The 17,171-nt window shown below is 36.9% G+C and overlaps 1 protein-coding gene across 6 annotated transcripts in view; it reads left to right on the top strand.

The window, feature by feature from the left end:
* RYR2 (ryanodine receptor 2) overlaps nt 1-17,171 on the top strand; it is a 750,192-nt gene that overhangs the window by 645,499 nt on the left and 87,522 nt on the right. For 4 of the 6 annotated variants that reach the window (XM_049868553.1, XM_049868550.1, XM_049868549.1 and 1 more), the window contains 5 exons: nt 788-899; nt 2,704-2,800; nt 5,035-5,138; nt 6,840-6,891; nt 9,027-9,080. In XM_049868553.1, the coding sequence (XP_049724510.1) occupies nt 788-899; nt 2,704-2,800; nt 5,035-5,138; nt 6,840-6,891; nt 9,027-9,080 (419 nt within the window). Of the gene's footprint in view, nt 1-786; nt 900-2,703; nt 2,801-5,034; nt 5,139-6,839; nt 6,892-9,026; nt 9,081-17,171 lie in introns of all 6 variants that reach the window. The other 2 variants (XM_049868552.1, XM_049868551.1) reach the window with 1 other exon arrangement.

Below are 17,171 nucleotides of genomic sequence, written 5' to 3'. Positions count from 1 at the left end.
TTTAACATTTCTGCAAAATTAAATCCTTTTACCCACTCCTAATCCTGTGCTCATGAAGCCTTGTCATCTTCTACTTATCCCGTAATATTAAGAAGCAGTAGAATTTTCATTAGAATTTTTTAATCACTTCTGTTCATGTTTAAGGAGCTCTGGTGGCACAGTGGATGAAAGCGCTCAACCTTTAACTGAAAGTTTGGCGCTTTGAAACCATCAGCTGCTCCGCGGGAGAGAGAGGTGGCAGTCTGCTTCCATAGAGATTTACAGTCTTGGAAACCCTATGGGGTCGCTATGAGTCAGAATCAACTCTATGGCAGTGGGTTTGGGTTTGTTTTTCTTTAATTCGTGTTTACTGCTATAGCACCAAAGATAAATTAATTACAATGGATGCCTACGTAAGAATGGAGTAATTTTTTTATGTAGGCAGAAAATCATTTTAGAACCGTAATGTAAAAGCTAAAGGACATTTCGAGAAGAATGCAAAGAGTTTTACATGCAACGTAAAACTTGATTTTAAAGATGACATAGCTTCTGACATATTCATGCTATTGGAAGAATCTAGTGTTTTCACTAAAGTAATTATACAGCATTGGAAGCTACCTCAGATTTCGCCTTGAGCAATTCTTAGAACGTGGGCTTTTCCCTAAGAACTCCAAGGTCCTTTTGGAATTGGAATTCCAAACGTAAGTTGGTTAGAAAGTGCAGCCGTCTAGTACTGTATTTTCGAGGCTAGTTTGGTGTGTGAATTACTTATGTGTGTGTTTATTTGTTTGTGATATTCTACCTCAGGTGGAACACCCTCAGAGGTCTAAGAAGGCAGTGTGGCACAAACTGCTGTCTAAGCAGAGGAAACGAGCAGTGGTCGCCTGCTTCCGAATGGCTCCCTTATACAATCTGCCAAGGTCAGAATTTGTTTAATGTGTATGATAGATTACAGTTATTTGCCCTAATAAGGGATAGGAGTCTAGCCTCTAACTAAACATGAGCCCAATAGCCCAAGAGAAGGATAGGAAAGGTTTACTGCTTTTCTGTGTAAGATTTGATCTTGTTTTTCTTTGTTGGATATTCCCAGAGAACTGTGATCTGAAATGCAATTGTGAAATGACTCTTAAATATCCAGGCAGATCTGCTCACTTGTGTGAGGCAAGATGAGTAATTCGGAGCTCTTTCTTTAGGGTCAGACTACCTGGATTTGTGCCCTGGCACCTCTGCCGGCTGGCCGTGTGGCTTAGGTCAAGTGACTGATTGTAGTTTTCTCATCAGTGCAATGATAGGCCCTGCCTCATAGAGCTGTTTGGATTATTTAATTGGTCAGTGTATGGAGAGCGCTTAGAGCTGTGCTTGGCACAATGAATCTTAGCTGTCCTCATTATTATTGTAATTATTAGCATCAGGTGAAAGATTTGATGTGGAACTGACTTATGGGAATAATGCAAATACATTTGACACACCCAACAGCCTTCTCTTAGGGGTATAGCAGGCATATCCATTAAAAAAGACATAACCTGGTGCATTCAGGTCTGGCTTGACGGCCTAAGGAACCATTTCAGCCTTGCAGTTCCCCTACAGACTGTGCTTCCACACTCTGAACCAGATACACATGCTTGACTCCCATGCCTGCTGCACAGAACTCAGCTCAGCTACACCCCTTTATGAAACATCTCTAACCCAGTCACACCCCACTACCCCTTTCAACTTGAATGCTTCTGCATGTTTGTTTCCAGACCACATTTATAAACACCTTTGGTGGTAGCATTTTACTTCGATATTGGGGCCGTTTGTCTCTCTGATTCAGACACTGAGAACCCTTAAGGGTTTTGTTCAATTTTATATCCTCAGCACCTAGAATGCTACTGGGTCCACTGGCACTCAGTAAATGAATGAATGAATGAATAAAGGCAGGGATTAAGAAAAAAACAAAACAAAAATTCCAAAACAAACAAAACGTCACACCTTTGCCTTGAGCTTAGACAGTGTTGTACTTTGGAGATGATTGGGGAGGTGAGGGTCCGTCCATACTATTTAAGTTATTTGTCTTTATAAAAGATACAGCGTGAGAGTTCAGAGGCTGACCTTTCGGTGGAATCAAGTGCAGGCCTCACCTGGGTTATCCGCTGTTCGTCTCTCCTCAACTTCTCAGTGGTTTTCTCTGATTCCTTCTAGTCTTCACTGGTCTTTTATTTCATAGATCACTTATGATCAGTTCCCTAGAATTTAATTATTGGATCTGTACTCCCGTATAGTTCAGTTTATATATTTTGTGTTAGCATCCTCAGGGTCTCTGTCTATAGTTAAATTGAACATGGAGTCATTCCTCTGTTGACTTTTGTTCCATTATTTATCTGAGCCACTTACGTCATAATAGCTACCACCCAAGAGCATGTATGTGATGTGCTTTTCATTGTTTATTTCATTGTGAGACAAAACTGAAATGTAGTAGAGGTCATCCTAGTTTAATAAGTGAGAAAAATGAAAATTGGGATAGTGAAATAACTTGCTCAATGTCAAAAAGTTTAGAAATGACTGAGCCAGGATTTAAACCCACGTCAGTGTGGCCCAGAAGCCTTGCTCTAGCCACTGCAATGTGTTGCCTTCCCGATCAAGAACAGAAAGTTTTGAGAACAGGTGATCTGGTGATAAGCACCTCTGAATACCTTTTCAATTTTAAAAAGAAACCCTTTGTTTGAAATTGTGCTTATCTTCTAGGCATCGAGCTGTCAATCTCTTTCTTCAGGGATATGAAAAGTCTTGGATTGAAACAGAAGAACATTACTTTGAAGATAAACTGATAGAAGATTTAGCAGTATGTTTTTAATGGGGTTATAAAGATGAAAGAGGGTTCGGGCTTGGTGGAATAAAGTTGGGGTGGGAAATTCTCATATAATATTGAAGAAAAATATCATTACAGTATGTTCGTCTTAGGAAACTTTTGGTTTCAGTTATTACTATATTCAATGTTTAGGAGGAGGTTCACTCTTTAGATTTCAGAGCAATCTTAGCAACATCAGGTGATTTGGAATTTAAGATAAAAAATACAAGTTTATTATTCACTAAACTTTGACACAATTATTCTCTTAAACCCTTCCTCAAAGTTCCTTCGAATGCCCCAGAACCAGGACAGAACTATAAAAGGCTAAAAATAAGCTGAAGGTTAACAGAAGCCAGTGAAACATTTCCCATTCTAAAACCTCCACAGGGCAGAGAAGATGGGCTGAACGGGAGACCAGCAGACAGCCATGTAGACAGCCAAGTAGAACATCAGTCTAGCCGGCTGTTAGGGAGGATTGTTACCGCCACTGCTGTACACAGGAGCCACCATCTCAACATTTTATAAGTCATGAGCCTGTTTTAAAATATGATGAAGGCTTTGGGCCATCTTCTCAGGGAAATACATAAGCATACTGCCTCACAAATCTTTTTTTTTTTTTTTACTATGTATCACAAAAAGTTTGCTCTTTCAACATCTTAAGTGTGCAATTCAGTGGCATTAATTATAGTCACGACATCATACAATTGTTACCACTGTCCATTTCCAAAAATTTTTTTTGTCATCCCAAACAGAAATTAATAATCCGTTAAACAAGAACTCCTCATTGCCCCCAACTACCAACCCTCGGTAACCACTGATCAACACCTGTCTCAATGCATTTTCTGTTCTGGATATTTCGTAGAAGTGAAATCGTATAGCACTTGTCCTTTTGAGTCCCACAAACTTTTGCAAACTAGTTCAGAAGGCTTCGTGATTCCCAAGTTAAAAACTTGTCGAAATTTTTTTTTTAATTGTGGTAAATATATATGTAACAAAACATTTGCCATTTCAACAATCTTCACCTGTACAATTTAGTGACATTAATTATGTTCATGACATTGCCAAATTTTTTCATCACCCTTAAAAGAAGCTCAGTGTCCCCTAAGCAATGAGACCTCCTTTTCTGCTCCTTTCACCTGCCCCTGGTAACTATTAATAAACTTTGGTCTCTATATACTTATCTATTCTAGATATTTCATATAAGTGGAATCATACAATATTTGTCCTTTTGTGACAGACTTATTCCACTCAGCATGATGTTTTCAAGGCTCATCCGTGTCGGGGCATGTATCAGGACTTCATTTCTCTATGGCTGAATATAAAAGTTACTTCTTTAACTCACAGATTATTACGGGATATAATAGATAAACTAATTCAGTTCTTTAAAAGCCTAACTATCTGATTGCCCTCATATTTTTAAAATGAATTCAATTTGTCTTTAGAATCAAAACAACCCATGAAATATTTGGCTGTCTTGTAGAAATTTGCCTGGAACTCAACAACATTAAGCCTTAAGCCAAGAAAGAAATCATTTATGTAGAAAGAAAATCAGTCTAAATGAGTAAGTTAATGAAGAAATACAATTCATTAAATCAGTCAACAACAAAAACAAAAATAATCAAGATTAATTAATTCTACAGCCAATAAAAATGATTAGTCAATTTCCTAGGTGTTAAAATTGTATTTGGTAGTTAATTTAAAAAAAATTTCAAAGTAACTGAAAATGGAATAAAATTAATATTTAAGGAGTTCAAGTATTAACTCATTTAACATTTGTTGACTGTAAGTATTTGCATGGGCAAAGAAAATGTTTCATTTCATAATCAGTTTGCATTTCTATGTGAACTAAATTTTTATATTTGAGGTGACAACATATTATTGCAAATGTTTTTAAATTGAGCCCTCCCTAGAGCTAAAATCTGTGTAACAAATACACTTTCAGCTAGTTATTCAGCTAATAGCATTCAGAATTTTTAAATGGATGTAAGTCATCTTTGCTCATACTCTTTTTTGGTTAAATTATAAATATCTCTGTTTTAAGCTCCTTAGCTCTCCATTGGTAATGTAATATACATGCGTATAACACACACACATCACACATGCATATCAACAGGAGAAAGAGAAGGACTTTCCTTTCATTTTCTTTGTTCCAAACCGTCATAGTTCACTTGGATTTGAGTGAACATTTCATCGAAATGTGAAATTATATAAATTTGACTTTTTTGTAGAAACCTGGAGCAGAACCTCCAGAAGAAGATGAAGGCACTAAGAGAGTTGACCCTCTCCATCAGCTGATCCTTCTGTTTAGTCGAACAGCTTTAACAGAGAAATGGTATGGTTGGGAAGGTTCATATGAGACATAGGAGGCACAAATAAAGTCTGTGTCGGAATATTTTATGTATCACATATTCATGTTTCAATTTCGTCTTCTTATTAGAAGAAAGAGTTGTTCAAAGAATGACCAGTTTGACATATACCTGTGTACACTGCTCCCTCTTAGCTATTCATTCAGTTTCAGACCTGGATATCTATGTGTTCTAATTTTTCTTAACAACTTGGAAATTAGTTTATTTAGTTAATTCTGATTCTTCTTATAAGATGGTTTTTCTCTTTATCACAAACAGTTTTATAAATAAAGCAAAAGAGCCTGGAGCTAATTCCAGTACCAAAAATATATGGAGATTGATGGTGACCCAAAATTTCCCAGGTAGATTGTGACTGCACTGTGGCATGGGTGTTAGGAAACCTTTGGGGATCTGATGAGCCCTCATCTCAACTTGGAATTTTCTTTGAGATCTATTTTAAGGGTATTCCCCCATTCTTCTTGGCTCCTACAGTCTTAGTCATGAGAATTCACCAGAGCCACGGTTAAATAAGAAATACGCTCCTCTGCCTGATAATCAGAACGACCTCAGCCTTTGTTCATTGCAAGGGGCACTTCATGCATTTGCTCTGTAGAAGAAGCATTTCAGAGGTGATAAAACCTTTGTCTGCCTCTGTGCTGTGTGAGAGAAAGCCTACTTTGCCCCAGGCTTTGCCTATTCTCAGCAAAGCCTGGGACATAATGTAATTGGCAATCTCTACCTACATGAGTCTCCTCAGAAGTCTTGAAGACTTGCATGCCATAATAATGTACATTTCTACCTAGTAGCAAATGTGATCCATCCTCTCTCTCACTATTTCTCTCTCTCTTATTATTTCCTAACTAACAAAATCATCTCATCCCTAAGCATAGAGCAACTCTCTGTCTGGCATTGTCAGGTAATGAGGTATTTCTCATAAGTGAATTTTTCTGATGGCTGAAGTTTAAAGCTGCTAGAATGACTTTGCAGATTTTAGGGGTTAATTGGTGGAAACCATTCTTAATAATCGTTTCCATACTTCTTTAAAATAAAAAGTTAATAAACATGTTTTAGCCCTGATTTTTAAGGATCATCATTATGACCATCTTATTTTTAACTGTATAGTAACATGATAATTTGCGGTGTCTTTCTATCAAAGGAGCCCTGGTGGTGCAGTGGTTAAGCGATACGGCTGCTAACCAAAAGGTTGGCAGTTCGAATCCACCAGCCTCTTCATGGAAACCTTATGGCTCTGTCCTGTAGGGTTGCCGTGGGTTGGAGTTGACTCGACAGCAACGAGTTTGGTTTGAGTTTTTTTCCAGCAAATGTCAAATGTCACTTCTGTTGTCAAAGCCCCTACTTCATTTAAATTTGCTTGTCTCAAATTTTGTAGTTAGAAAAAATTAAAGTTGTTACATGTGCATGTAAATCATTAGACCATCTATTTTGTGAGTCTTGAAGCTCTCTTCTGTAAGGTAAGGTGAGATAGTCTTTGAGAACTCTGAGGTCTTTTATTTCTGTTTCTGGTATATTTTTGTAAGAATGATATTGCCAAAGTTTTGTGTTAATTTAGTTTTAAAAAGCATACTTACTGAAAATGAGCAAAGATTATTATATACAGTGATGGCATTTTTGCATATCACGAGTACCCTTCTACTTAAAAATTGATTTTTTTTTCTTGTTTTCCGTAGCAAACTGGAGGAAGATTTTTTATATATGGCTTATGCAGATATTATGGCAAAGGTAAATAACCATCCTTTCTGATTTTTAATGTTCAGCTTTAATAAAGGGAAATCATTTTCATCTAACAAAGGATAAGAATTTATGTATTTCTGGAATAAAACAAAATATTGGTGAATCTCAGAAACATAATTGGCATTAAGCTCAACTTCCACTTGTTGCATGAATCTCTGCTATAATTTCCTTGACAAGTAATCATTGTTTAATACTTTAACATTTTACTTATGGGGGACTCATTAATTTTCCAACAGTCATGCATTCAACAAATATTCAGCGGGCATTGAGCTACTGGGGATAGAATGGTGAATAAGAAAGAAACACATGTACCCTGCCTTCCTGGGATTTATCATCTGAGGGGGAAAACAAGATTTAAACAAGTGATTACAAATACTCTGATAAGTATAATGGCAGAATAATTATTAGGTGTTTTGGGCTCAGGTCACATAGCATAGTAATGGGACCTGCTTAGTCTGAGGCTTACCCACTAACCCACTGCCGTTGAGATGAGTCAATTCTGACTCATAGCGACCCTATAGGGCAGAGTAGAACTGCCCCATAGAGTTTCCAAGGAGTGCCTGGCGGATTCGAACTGCCGACCTTTTGGTTAGCAGCCATAGTACTTAACCACTATGCCACCAGGGTTTCCAGTCTAAGGCTTAGGGAAGTTGAATGTCGAATGATAAGTTGGCCAAGAACAAATAGTAACAACTAGTATTTACTGAATATTTATTTCATTTAATCCTCAAACAGGAGGATGATTGAGGAGGTGAAGATAAAAGAAGAGTCAAGGTTTCTTTAGAAAACTGATGACTTGGCAACTGGGTAGATGATGGTGTAATTATTGAGATGGAGAGCACAGACTAACTGCAGGCTTGGGTGGGAGAGGAAGATGACAGAGTAAATTGTGGGCATATTAAAGATGCCTGGGAGACATCTAAGTGCACGTGATCAGGCATTCATGTCAGGCATTCAGTATGTCAGGCAAGGCGTATAAATACAGATGTGGAATTCATTACCATTAGATAGTAATAGAAGCCAGAGCAGTGGATTATATTGCCCGTGAAAAGAAGGCTTAGGAACCTGAAAAGACACTGAAATGTAAGCGATAGAATAAAAGAAGTCCAAAAAATGCGCACACACACAAAAGAATCTCAAGTGTCAGGTGATTTAGGAGGTATGGGAGGAAGTGTGTGGTCATAAAACCATGTTCTGTTGAGAGGCCGAACAAGGTAAGGATTGAAAAATCTACAGCATTTATTACGTGTACGTTATGGAACTATGGTGAGGACAATTTCAGAGAATTGGGGTAGCAGTAGGAAAGGGGCATTAGTAGTGGCAGTGCCATATTGTAGGAACGTGAGTTGTGACTCAGATGTGGGGAAATGTAACACAGACATTACTAAGAAGATTAAGAGGGAGGAGAAAGATGTAATAGATAGAATCATGAGGTTGAAAGGGAATTATTTTGTTTCGTTTGCCACTTGTTTGCCTTTTTTTTTTAAGAGAGATTTAAACATGCTTAAATAAATGGGGAAGGGGCCAATAGAGTAGACGCATGAATAATTAATGGAGTCAGGTCCTTCAGTAGGTGGGAGAAGAGGGAGAGGACAGATTACATAGCATTAGTGAAAAGAATAGCTTTCTCACTTTAAACTATAACCCACAGTACACACTATATTTAGCTAGAGTATTTATGGAAATATCAAAACATATACTTTGAAAGAAAAGCTTCATGAAATTATACCCTTCCTGTGAGCAAAAGAGAAAACAGTGATTCTTATCTGTATGGTTTGCAATTTGGTTTGAACAAGGCAAATGTGTGAATAAGTAGTATGTATAGAAAAAAAAAATTTTTTTTATAGTATAATATTAACCTAACAAATAACTCTATGTTATGAAAAAAACAGGTTATTTAATATTTTAATTTTGTAAACGTACAAAATATATATAATTTTCTTTTGGTCATGAATTCATTGCTCGTGTTATTGAAGCTTTTTGTATTTTATATACTACATATAGTTAAACAATGTTAATGATAAGAATCAAAACTAATATGAATGGTTACTATTCCATATTAAATTCTATTGTACTTTATGCCTCAACCTGTTCCTGTTGACTTCTTCTTTTACATGTATCAGAGTTGTCATGATGAGGAAGATGATGATGGTGAAGAAGAAGTGAAGAGTTTTGAAGTAAGCTGGATTTTTCTAGACTTATCTTTTGTGTATTTTGAAACATTATTTCATAGCTTATAACTGACATTTATGTTTCTTGCTTCATGGCTTATTGCAGCTTATCATGTCAGAAGCTGGATGGACAAATCTGAGTCCTCTAACATTTGCTGAAGTTAAAACCAAGGGGCATAGAATAGTGAAATAATAAAACCCATATGTTCAGAATGAGTGTTCCTGAGAACCCTCAAAGATGAGATTGCTTCAAATTTTCCTCATCTCAGTGAATGTTGTGGTCTGAAATTCCCAACAGAAATGTGAGGATGATCCTGACTGAAGAGCAACACGACATTAAGTTTTTGATGAAACACTTGGTTTGGTATTTCCTTCTGAATTGAAGAAGTTTTAATGATTTGGCCCATGTTGACTTCTACCCAATTAGGTCACTCATTCCTTGTACATATGTAGGTGGTAGCACACGATGCCGTTTGCTTGCATGAGGTAGGAGCGCATTTATTCCTCGGACTGCATTCCATTTTCTGATTATTTTCTCAAATATGCTCAGCTTTTAAGTATTCTATATGATTTGAAATGCCGCTTTAATGTTAATTAACCAGAGGGAAAGTAAATATTCTGCCCCTTTGCTTCTACTGTATTTTATTTTGTTTTGGAGATAAGCTAGTTTTTGCTAACCATTTTTGTTTATTGGTTCCTTTTTTTTTTTTTTTTTGGTAGAGTTTTCAAAAAGAAATGAAGTGGAAAGAAATAGACTAGATTCTTGTTTTTCTTTTTTTTAATTAATTTACGTGTCAGGACATTGAGCTAGTAATCTGGAAATATGTCAGTAACTAGCAGTGAATATTTCATTAGAGAGGGCCCATGAAAAGACATGGCCGAGGAATGGACTTAGAACAGTACCCCTTCCAGTAACAATCTAATATGAGCATCTCTGCAGCATTGAAGTCAATGTGTAAAACATTGAAAAACAAACAGTTAATTTGAAAATTAACCGGTGATTACTGCCGGCTGAGAAAAATGCCATAAGATGCTTAATTTCCTGTATGACACTATGTTTTCTAACATGTGTATAAACTATTCTCAAATTCATCTTTGCTGATAAGAAAGTATAGCGAATTAGAATGAGTTGTGGGCGGCAAAGCATACTGTTTTTCAGAAGTGCATACCATTTCTGCTCTCTCAGTTGTCTTCAGAGCAATTGTTTATTGCTATTTTGCTTCTTGTCCTCATCCTTCCTTAAGGTCACAGGATCCCAACGCAGCAAGGTAAAACTATATATATGTGTGTATTTGTCTGGGTCTGAGTTTCAGTTTCTTGTGACATTTACCTTTATTAGACCCAACATCTTGGATTCATTTGTAATACGAGGTCTTGAAAATCTTTCTATGAGTTTGAAGCTCCAATGCAATTGGTTTCTTCAGGACCCCTTTGTAACACAGGTTTATCCTTCTTACAATTTAAATGGTTCATAATTTAAAAAATTATTCTCCATGTTAACTTTGAGCTGCATACTGTGCTGTGATAAGAGTCCAGCCCTTGAGAATATTGACTTTTGGCTAGGGAATTTCCAGCCCAGTATTCTGGTCTCCTCCCTCTTGGTGGTTTTTTGTTTTGTTTTGTTTTTAATACCAGTCTTGTTTTATTTGAAAATAGGCAAGAAAAGTGGCATTGCTGGTGAGATATGAAAGAAATCTGTATTTTCATTGTGTTATTAATACCTTCAATTAGTGATTGGAGAGTGTGTTCCATGGTTTCACATTTCATGACAGTGAGGAACAAAATGACTGTTCCTATCTCTTAATATTTGGAAGAGCTTGAAAAATTTACTAATGAGAACACTTTTTGTTCTAGAATTATAAAATTCTTTACTTTATTTGGGCCCTGTTAAGCTTACCTTCTATTTTCATGAGGCTATTGAGTTGGAAAATCAATCCTAAACATCCCAGGAAGACAATACCGAAAATGACTTCAGTAAAAAAAAAAAAAGCTATTCAGTTTTTAAGTGTAAATTATTCTGCATTGCCTTCTGTGAAAAATGAAGTATTTGCTGTTAATGTCAATTTAAAATGTCAGGAAGAATCTATTCAGAAGGAACAGATTATAATACTTTGGACTCACTATTTTATTTGGTGGAATATATGGCTCTTATAACATCTCATGGTCCTTATAAACTTTTAAAATTGAATTTAAAATTGAATTTTTATGGATGCTATCAGAGGTAGCTCCAATCTGATGGATATAATGGTCAATGGCATATAATGGATATAACACTTAATAATATGTGATGGGATTAAATGATTGGTAATAATGGAGTGCAATAATATTTTGGTAGATTTTTTTTATATTTTTATCACTAATTATCTCAGATAGAATTTCTAAGACTTGCTGAAGGACAAAAACATGGAGGAAACTCCTAATAAAACCAAACATTTAATCTTCTAGGCAGCACCGAAGTTCATGCCCCAAGTGTGTTGTTACCTGTGGAATGGGGGTGGATAAGGCTGGCAAGGACCAGAGGGTGGTGCTGGCCCATGAAACATTTTAATTTGAGAAAGGAATGCAGTTTCTGGGAGATCTGAAAACAAATCCAATCGAGTAAATGGGGTCTAATTTTGTAACATTGGAAAGCTTCTTTATTCAGCAAAGAAGGCTTAGAATGGCTAGTAGTAGAAACTTGTAGTTAGCGTATGGACTTAGGTCAGGCTAAGAAGAAATCAGGTAAAATCTGAAGCTTCACCTGAGAGAAAGAGCCACCATGCCTTTGAATTTGGAATGGCAGGCAGGTTCACTGACAGTCACACCTGACAAATAATGACAGGATAAGGGATATGGACCAGCAGGTATACTGTCCTAGCACAAAACAGGATTTTAAAGTTGTTGGTAATTGCCACATATGCTTAAGTGTAATGCAGTAGACAAGATTGAGGAATTTCCACTTCTAAACCAGTTATTATATTAATCTACAAGTGATTCGGGACTATAACTTAATATTAATACCTAATTTTTGTAACATGCTACTATTCACAAAATACATGCCCTGTAAGTGACATGAACTCACTTTTTTTTCCAATTGGAAAAACAGAGTATTTTGTACAAACACCTATGAAAATACTCTTCTCTGAGGTTGATTACATGACACCAATGAAACTACTATAAAAAATTTGAGCAGGCAATTGGATTTTTACTTTCTTACTATAAACTTAATAATCTACAGGACTTTTTTCATTAAAATGTATGGCTGTTTGACATCATTTAGACAAAGTTTAGTTGTGGAATTTTTCATGTAAGTTACAATGAAACTGAAACGTTACTTGGCAGCTTTCAATAACTCCGATAATAAGTTATGTTAAAGGAGTTTGGAAATAATACAAAGTGTGGTAATTGAATTTCTTTCTTATAACTGACTTGTTATTAATATTTACTGTAGTTTTGACTCAAATTCTCCATTTGTAAAGTATTCAACAACAGACACTGAGAAGAAAAGAGAAGAAGATATGAAAGAAAAATGGCATTATAAGCAAATTTTTCCATGAGGAATAAAATAAGCCTCAAGAAACATGGAAAATTGGGAATAGGGACTGAAACGCCCTCAGCGTTTGCAAGCAATTTTTCTTTTATCACATGTATTTTTTATTGATATGATCCTGTGAAAACTTGCCTGATTTAATTTGATAGTTTAATTCCCTGTTTTATCTATAATATACGTAAAGGTAGTTTTCCTACATTTTATTTACTTAATTTATTGAATATTTAACTAATTGTACACATCCTTTTTTAGACCCAGAACTACTTCAATATTAAAACCATAAAAAATGACAATTAAAACTTACAGAAGTCAAAATAAATTAAAAGGGAAGAAATGTTTTATCAGTGAAAGCTTTAGAGCAGTTCAGTTCTCTGTTTCGCTTTTTTCTGAGGCCAAAAGAATAATATTAAAGAAACAATAGTGTTTCAAGTAAAATAACTTCATTTTTATGAGCACCATGTGTTTTGTTTTGTTTTGTTTTCATTTATATCAGCAAAGAGCTTTGGGATTTTGTTGTTGTTAGGTGCCGTCAAGTTGGTTCCAACTCACGGTGATCCTATATGTACAACAGAATGAATCACTGCCCAGTCCTTTGCCATCCTCACAATCTTTGCTATGTTTGGGCCCGTTGTTGCAGCCACTGTGTGAGTCTATCTCATTGAAGGTCTTTCCTCTTTATCGCTGACCTTCTACTTTACCCAGCATGATGTTCCAAGGACTGGTTCCTCCATGTAACGTGTCCAAAGTACATATGACGAGGTCTCGCCATCCTCGCTTCTGAGGAGCGCTTGGACTGTACTTCTTCAAGACAGATTTGTGCATTTTTCTTGGCAGTCCATGGTGTATTCAATATTCTGCGCCAACGCCATAATTCAAGGGCATCATTTCTTCTTTGGTGTTCTTTATATATTGTCCAGTTTTCACATCCACACGAGATGATTGAAAATACCATGGCTTGCGTCAGGCACATCTTAGTCCTCAAAGTGACATCTTTGCTTTTTAACTCTTTAAAAAAAAAGTTTTTGCAGCAGATTTGCCTAATGCAATACATTGTTTGATTTCTTGACTGAGGCTTCCATGGGTGTTTATTGTGAATCCAAGTAAAATGAAATCCTTGACAACTTCAATATTTTCTCCATTTATCATGATGTTGCTTATTGGTCCAGTTGTGACAATTTTTGTTTTTTTTTTATGTTAGAGTGAATCCATACTGATCTTTGTCAGTAAGTGCTACAAGTCCTCTTCGATTTCTCAAACAAGGTTGCTGTCATCTGCATAACACGGGTTGTTAATGAGCCTTCCTCCAATCCTGATGATGTGTTCTTCATATAGTCCAGCTTCTTGGATTATTTGCTAAGCATACAGATTGAATAAGTGTGGTGAAAGGATAAAACTTTGATGCACACCTTTCCTGATTTTAAACCATGCAGTATCCCCTTGTTCTGTTCCAATGACTGCCTCTTGGTCTGTATACAAGTTCCTTATGATCACAATTAAGTGTTCTGGAATTCCCATTCCTTGCCATGTTATCCATAATTTGTTATGATTCACATGGTCGAATGCCTTTGCATAGTCAATAAAGCACAGTCAATAAAGTACCTGGTATTCACTCCTTTCAGCCAAGATGCATCTGACAGCAGCAATGATATCCCACATTCCATGTCCTCGTCTGAATCTGGCTTGAATTTCTGTCAGTTCCCAGTCAATAGACTGCTGCAAACATTTCTGAGTAATCATCAGCAAAATTTTACTTGTGTGTGATGTTAATCAAATTGCTTGTTAATTTCGTCATTCTGTTGGATCACCTGTCTTTGGAAGGGGAACAAATATGGATGTCTTCCAGTTGGTTGGCCAGGTAGCTGTCTTTCAAGTTTCTTGGTATAGATGAGTGAATGCTTCCAGCATTGCATCTGTTTGTTGGAACATCTCAATTGGTATTTCTTCAATTCCCAGGACCTTGTTTTTCACCAGTGCCTTCAGTGCAGCTTGGACTTCTTCCTTCAACCTTGGTTCTTGATCTCATGCTACCTCCTGAAGTAGTTGAATGTTGACCAATTCTTTTTAGTACAGTGACTCTGTATTCTTTCTATCTTCTTTTGATGCTTCTTGGGTCATTCAGTATTTTGCTTGGAGAATCCTTCAATACTGCAACTCGAGGCTGGAATTTTTTCTTCAGTTCTTTCAGCTTGAGAAATGCTAAGTGTGTTCTTCCCTTTTGGTTGTCTAACTCCAGGTCTTTACACATTTCATCATAATGCTTTACTTTGTGTTCTCGAGCTGCCCTTTGAAATCTTCCGTGCAGCCCTTCTACTTCATCATTTCTTCCATTTGCTTTAGGTAGTCTGTGTTCAAGAGCAAATATCAGAGTCTCTTCTGATATCTATTTTGGTCTTTTCTTTCTTTTCTGTCTTATAATGACCTTTTGCATTCTTCATGTATGATGTCCTCGATGTCATTCCACAAACTTGTCTGGTCTTTGGTCATTAGTATTCAATGTGTCAAATCTATTCTTGAGATGATCTCTAAATTCAGGGGGGATATGCTCAGGGTGGCACAGTGGTTAAGAGCCTGGCTGCTAAGCAAAAGGTTGGCAGTTCGAATCTGCCAGCCATTCCTTGAAACCCTATGGAGCAGTTCAACTCTGTCCTATAGGGTTGTTATGAGTCGGAATTGACTCAATGGCTAAGGGTTTGGTTTTGTTTTTTTGTACTCAAGGTTGTACTTTGGCTTCCATGAACTTGTTTAATATTCTTCAGTTTCATCTTGAACTTGCATATGAGCAACTGATTATCTGTTCCACAGTCGGCCCCTGGCCTTGTTCTGACTGTTGATATTGAGCTTCTCCATAGTTTCTTTCCACAGATGTAGTCTACTTGACTCCTGTGTATTCCACTCAGCAAGGTCCACATTTACAGCAGCTGTTTATGTTGTTGAACAAAGTTATTTGCAACATATAAGTCTTTGGCCTTGCAAAAATCTTTCATGTGATCTCTGGCATTTTTCTATTACCAAGGCTGTATTTTCCAACTACTGATCCTTCTTCTTTGTTTCTGACTTTCCCATTCCAATTGCCAGTAATTATCAATGCATCTTGATTGCATGTTTGATCAATTTCAGACTGCAGGAATTGGTAAAAATCTTTAATTTCTTCTTCTTTGACATTAGTGGTTGGTATGTAAATTTGAATAATAGTTGTATTTACTGGTCTTCCTTGTTGTTAGGTGCCATCAAGTCAGTTCTGACTCATAGTGACCCCATGTACATTAGAACGAAACACTGCCTGGTCCTGCACCATCCTCCTAATAGTTGTGCTTGAGCCCGTTTTGCAGCCACTGTGTTGATCCATCTCACTGAGGGTCTTCCTCTTTTTTGCTAACCCACTACTTTACCAAGCATGATGTCCTTCTCCAGGGACTGATCCTTCCAAATTATGTGAGACACAGCCTTGCCATTCTTGCTTCTAAGGAGCATTCTGGCTATACTTCTTCCAAGACAGATCTGTTCCTTCTCTTGGCAGCTGTGGGATGCTCAATATTCTCTGCAGACACCATAATTTGAAGGCATCAATTCTTCTCCGGCCTTCCTTATTCATTGTCCAGCTTTTGCATGCATATGAGGTGGTTGAAAACACCCTGGCTTGGATCAGGCATACCTTAGTTTTCAAGGTGAAGTCTTTTGCTTTTTAACACTTTAAAGATGTCTTTTCCAGCACATTTGTCCAATGCAGTGCATCATTTGATTTCTTGACTGCCGCGTCCATGGATGTTGATTGTGGATCTAAGTAAAATGAAATTATTGACAATTTCAGTATTTTCTCCATTTATCATGATGTTGCTTATTGGTCCAGTAGTGAGGTATCCTATCACTGACAATGTTGTACTTCAGGATAGATCTTGAAATGTTCTTTTTGGCAATGAATGCACTGCCGTTCCTCTTCAATTTGTCATTTCCGGCATAGTAGGACTGTATGATTGTTGGATTCAAAACGGAAATACAAGTCCACTTCAGCTCACTAAACCCTGGTGACATAGTAGTTAAGAGTTCGGTTGCTAACCAAAATGTCAACAGTTCGGATCCACCAGGTGCTCCTTGGAAACCCTATGGGGCAGTTCTACTTTGTCTTATAGGACTACTATGATTGGCTCAATGGCAACAAGTTTGTTTGTTTGTTTGTTTTTAATGCCTAGGATATCAATTTGTATTCATTCCATTTCATTTTTGATGACTTTCAATTTTCCTACATTCATACTTCATACATTTCACGTACTTCGTGCATTCCAGGTTCTGATTATTAATGGACGTTTGCAGCTGTTTCTTCTCATTTTGAGTCGTGCCACATCAGCAAATGAAGGTCCCAAAAGCTTTACTCCATCCACGTCATTAAAGTCGACTCTAATTTGAGGAGGCAGCTCTTCCCCAGTCATCTTTTGAGTGCCCTCCAACCTGGGGGGCTCATCTTCCAGCACTATATCAGACAATGTTCCACTGCTATTCATAAGGTTTTCACTGGCTAATGCTTTTCAGAAGTAGACTGTTGGGTCCTTCTTCCTAGTCTGTCTTAGTCTGGA

Source organism: Elephas maximus, chromosome 24, assembly GCF_024166365.1.
Source record: "Elephas maximus indicus isolate mEleMax1 chromosome 24, mEleMax1 primary haplotype, whole genome shotgun sequence".
NCBI classification, from domain to species: Eukaryota; Metazoa; Chordata; class Mammalia; order Proboscidea; family Elephantidae; genus Elephas; species Elephas maximus.
Note: the sequence above shows the minus strand (reverse complement) of the source record. Positions and strands in the feature narration are given on the sequence as shown.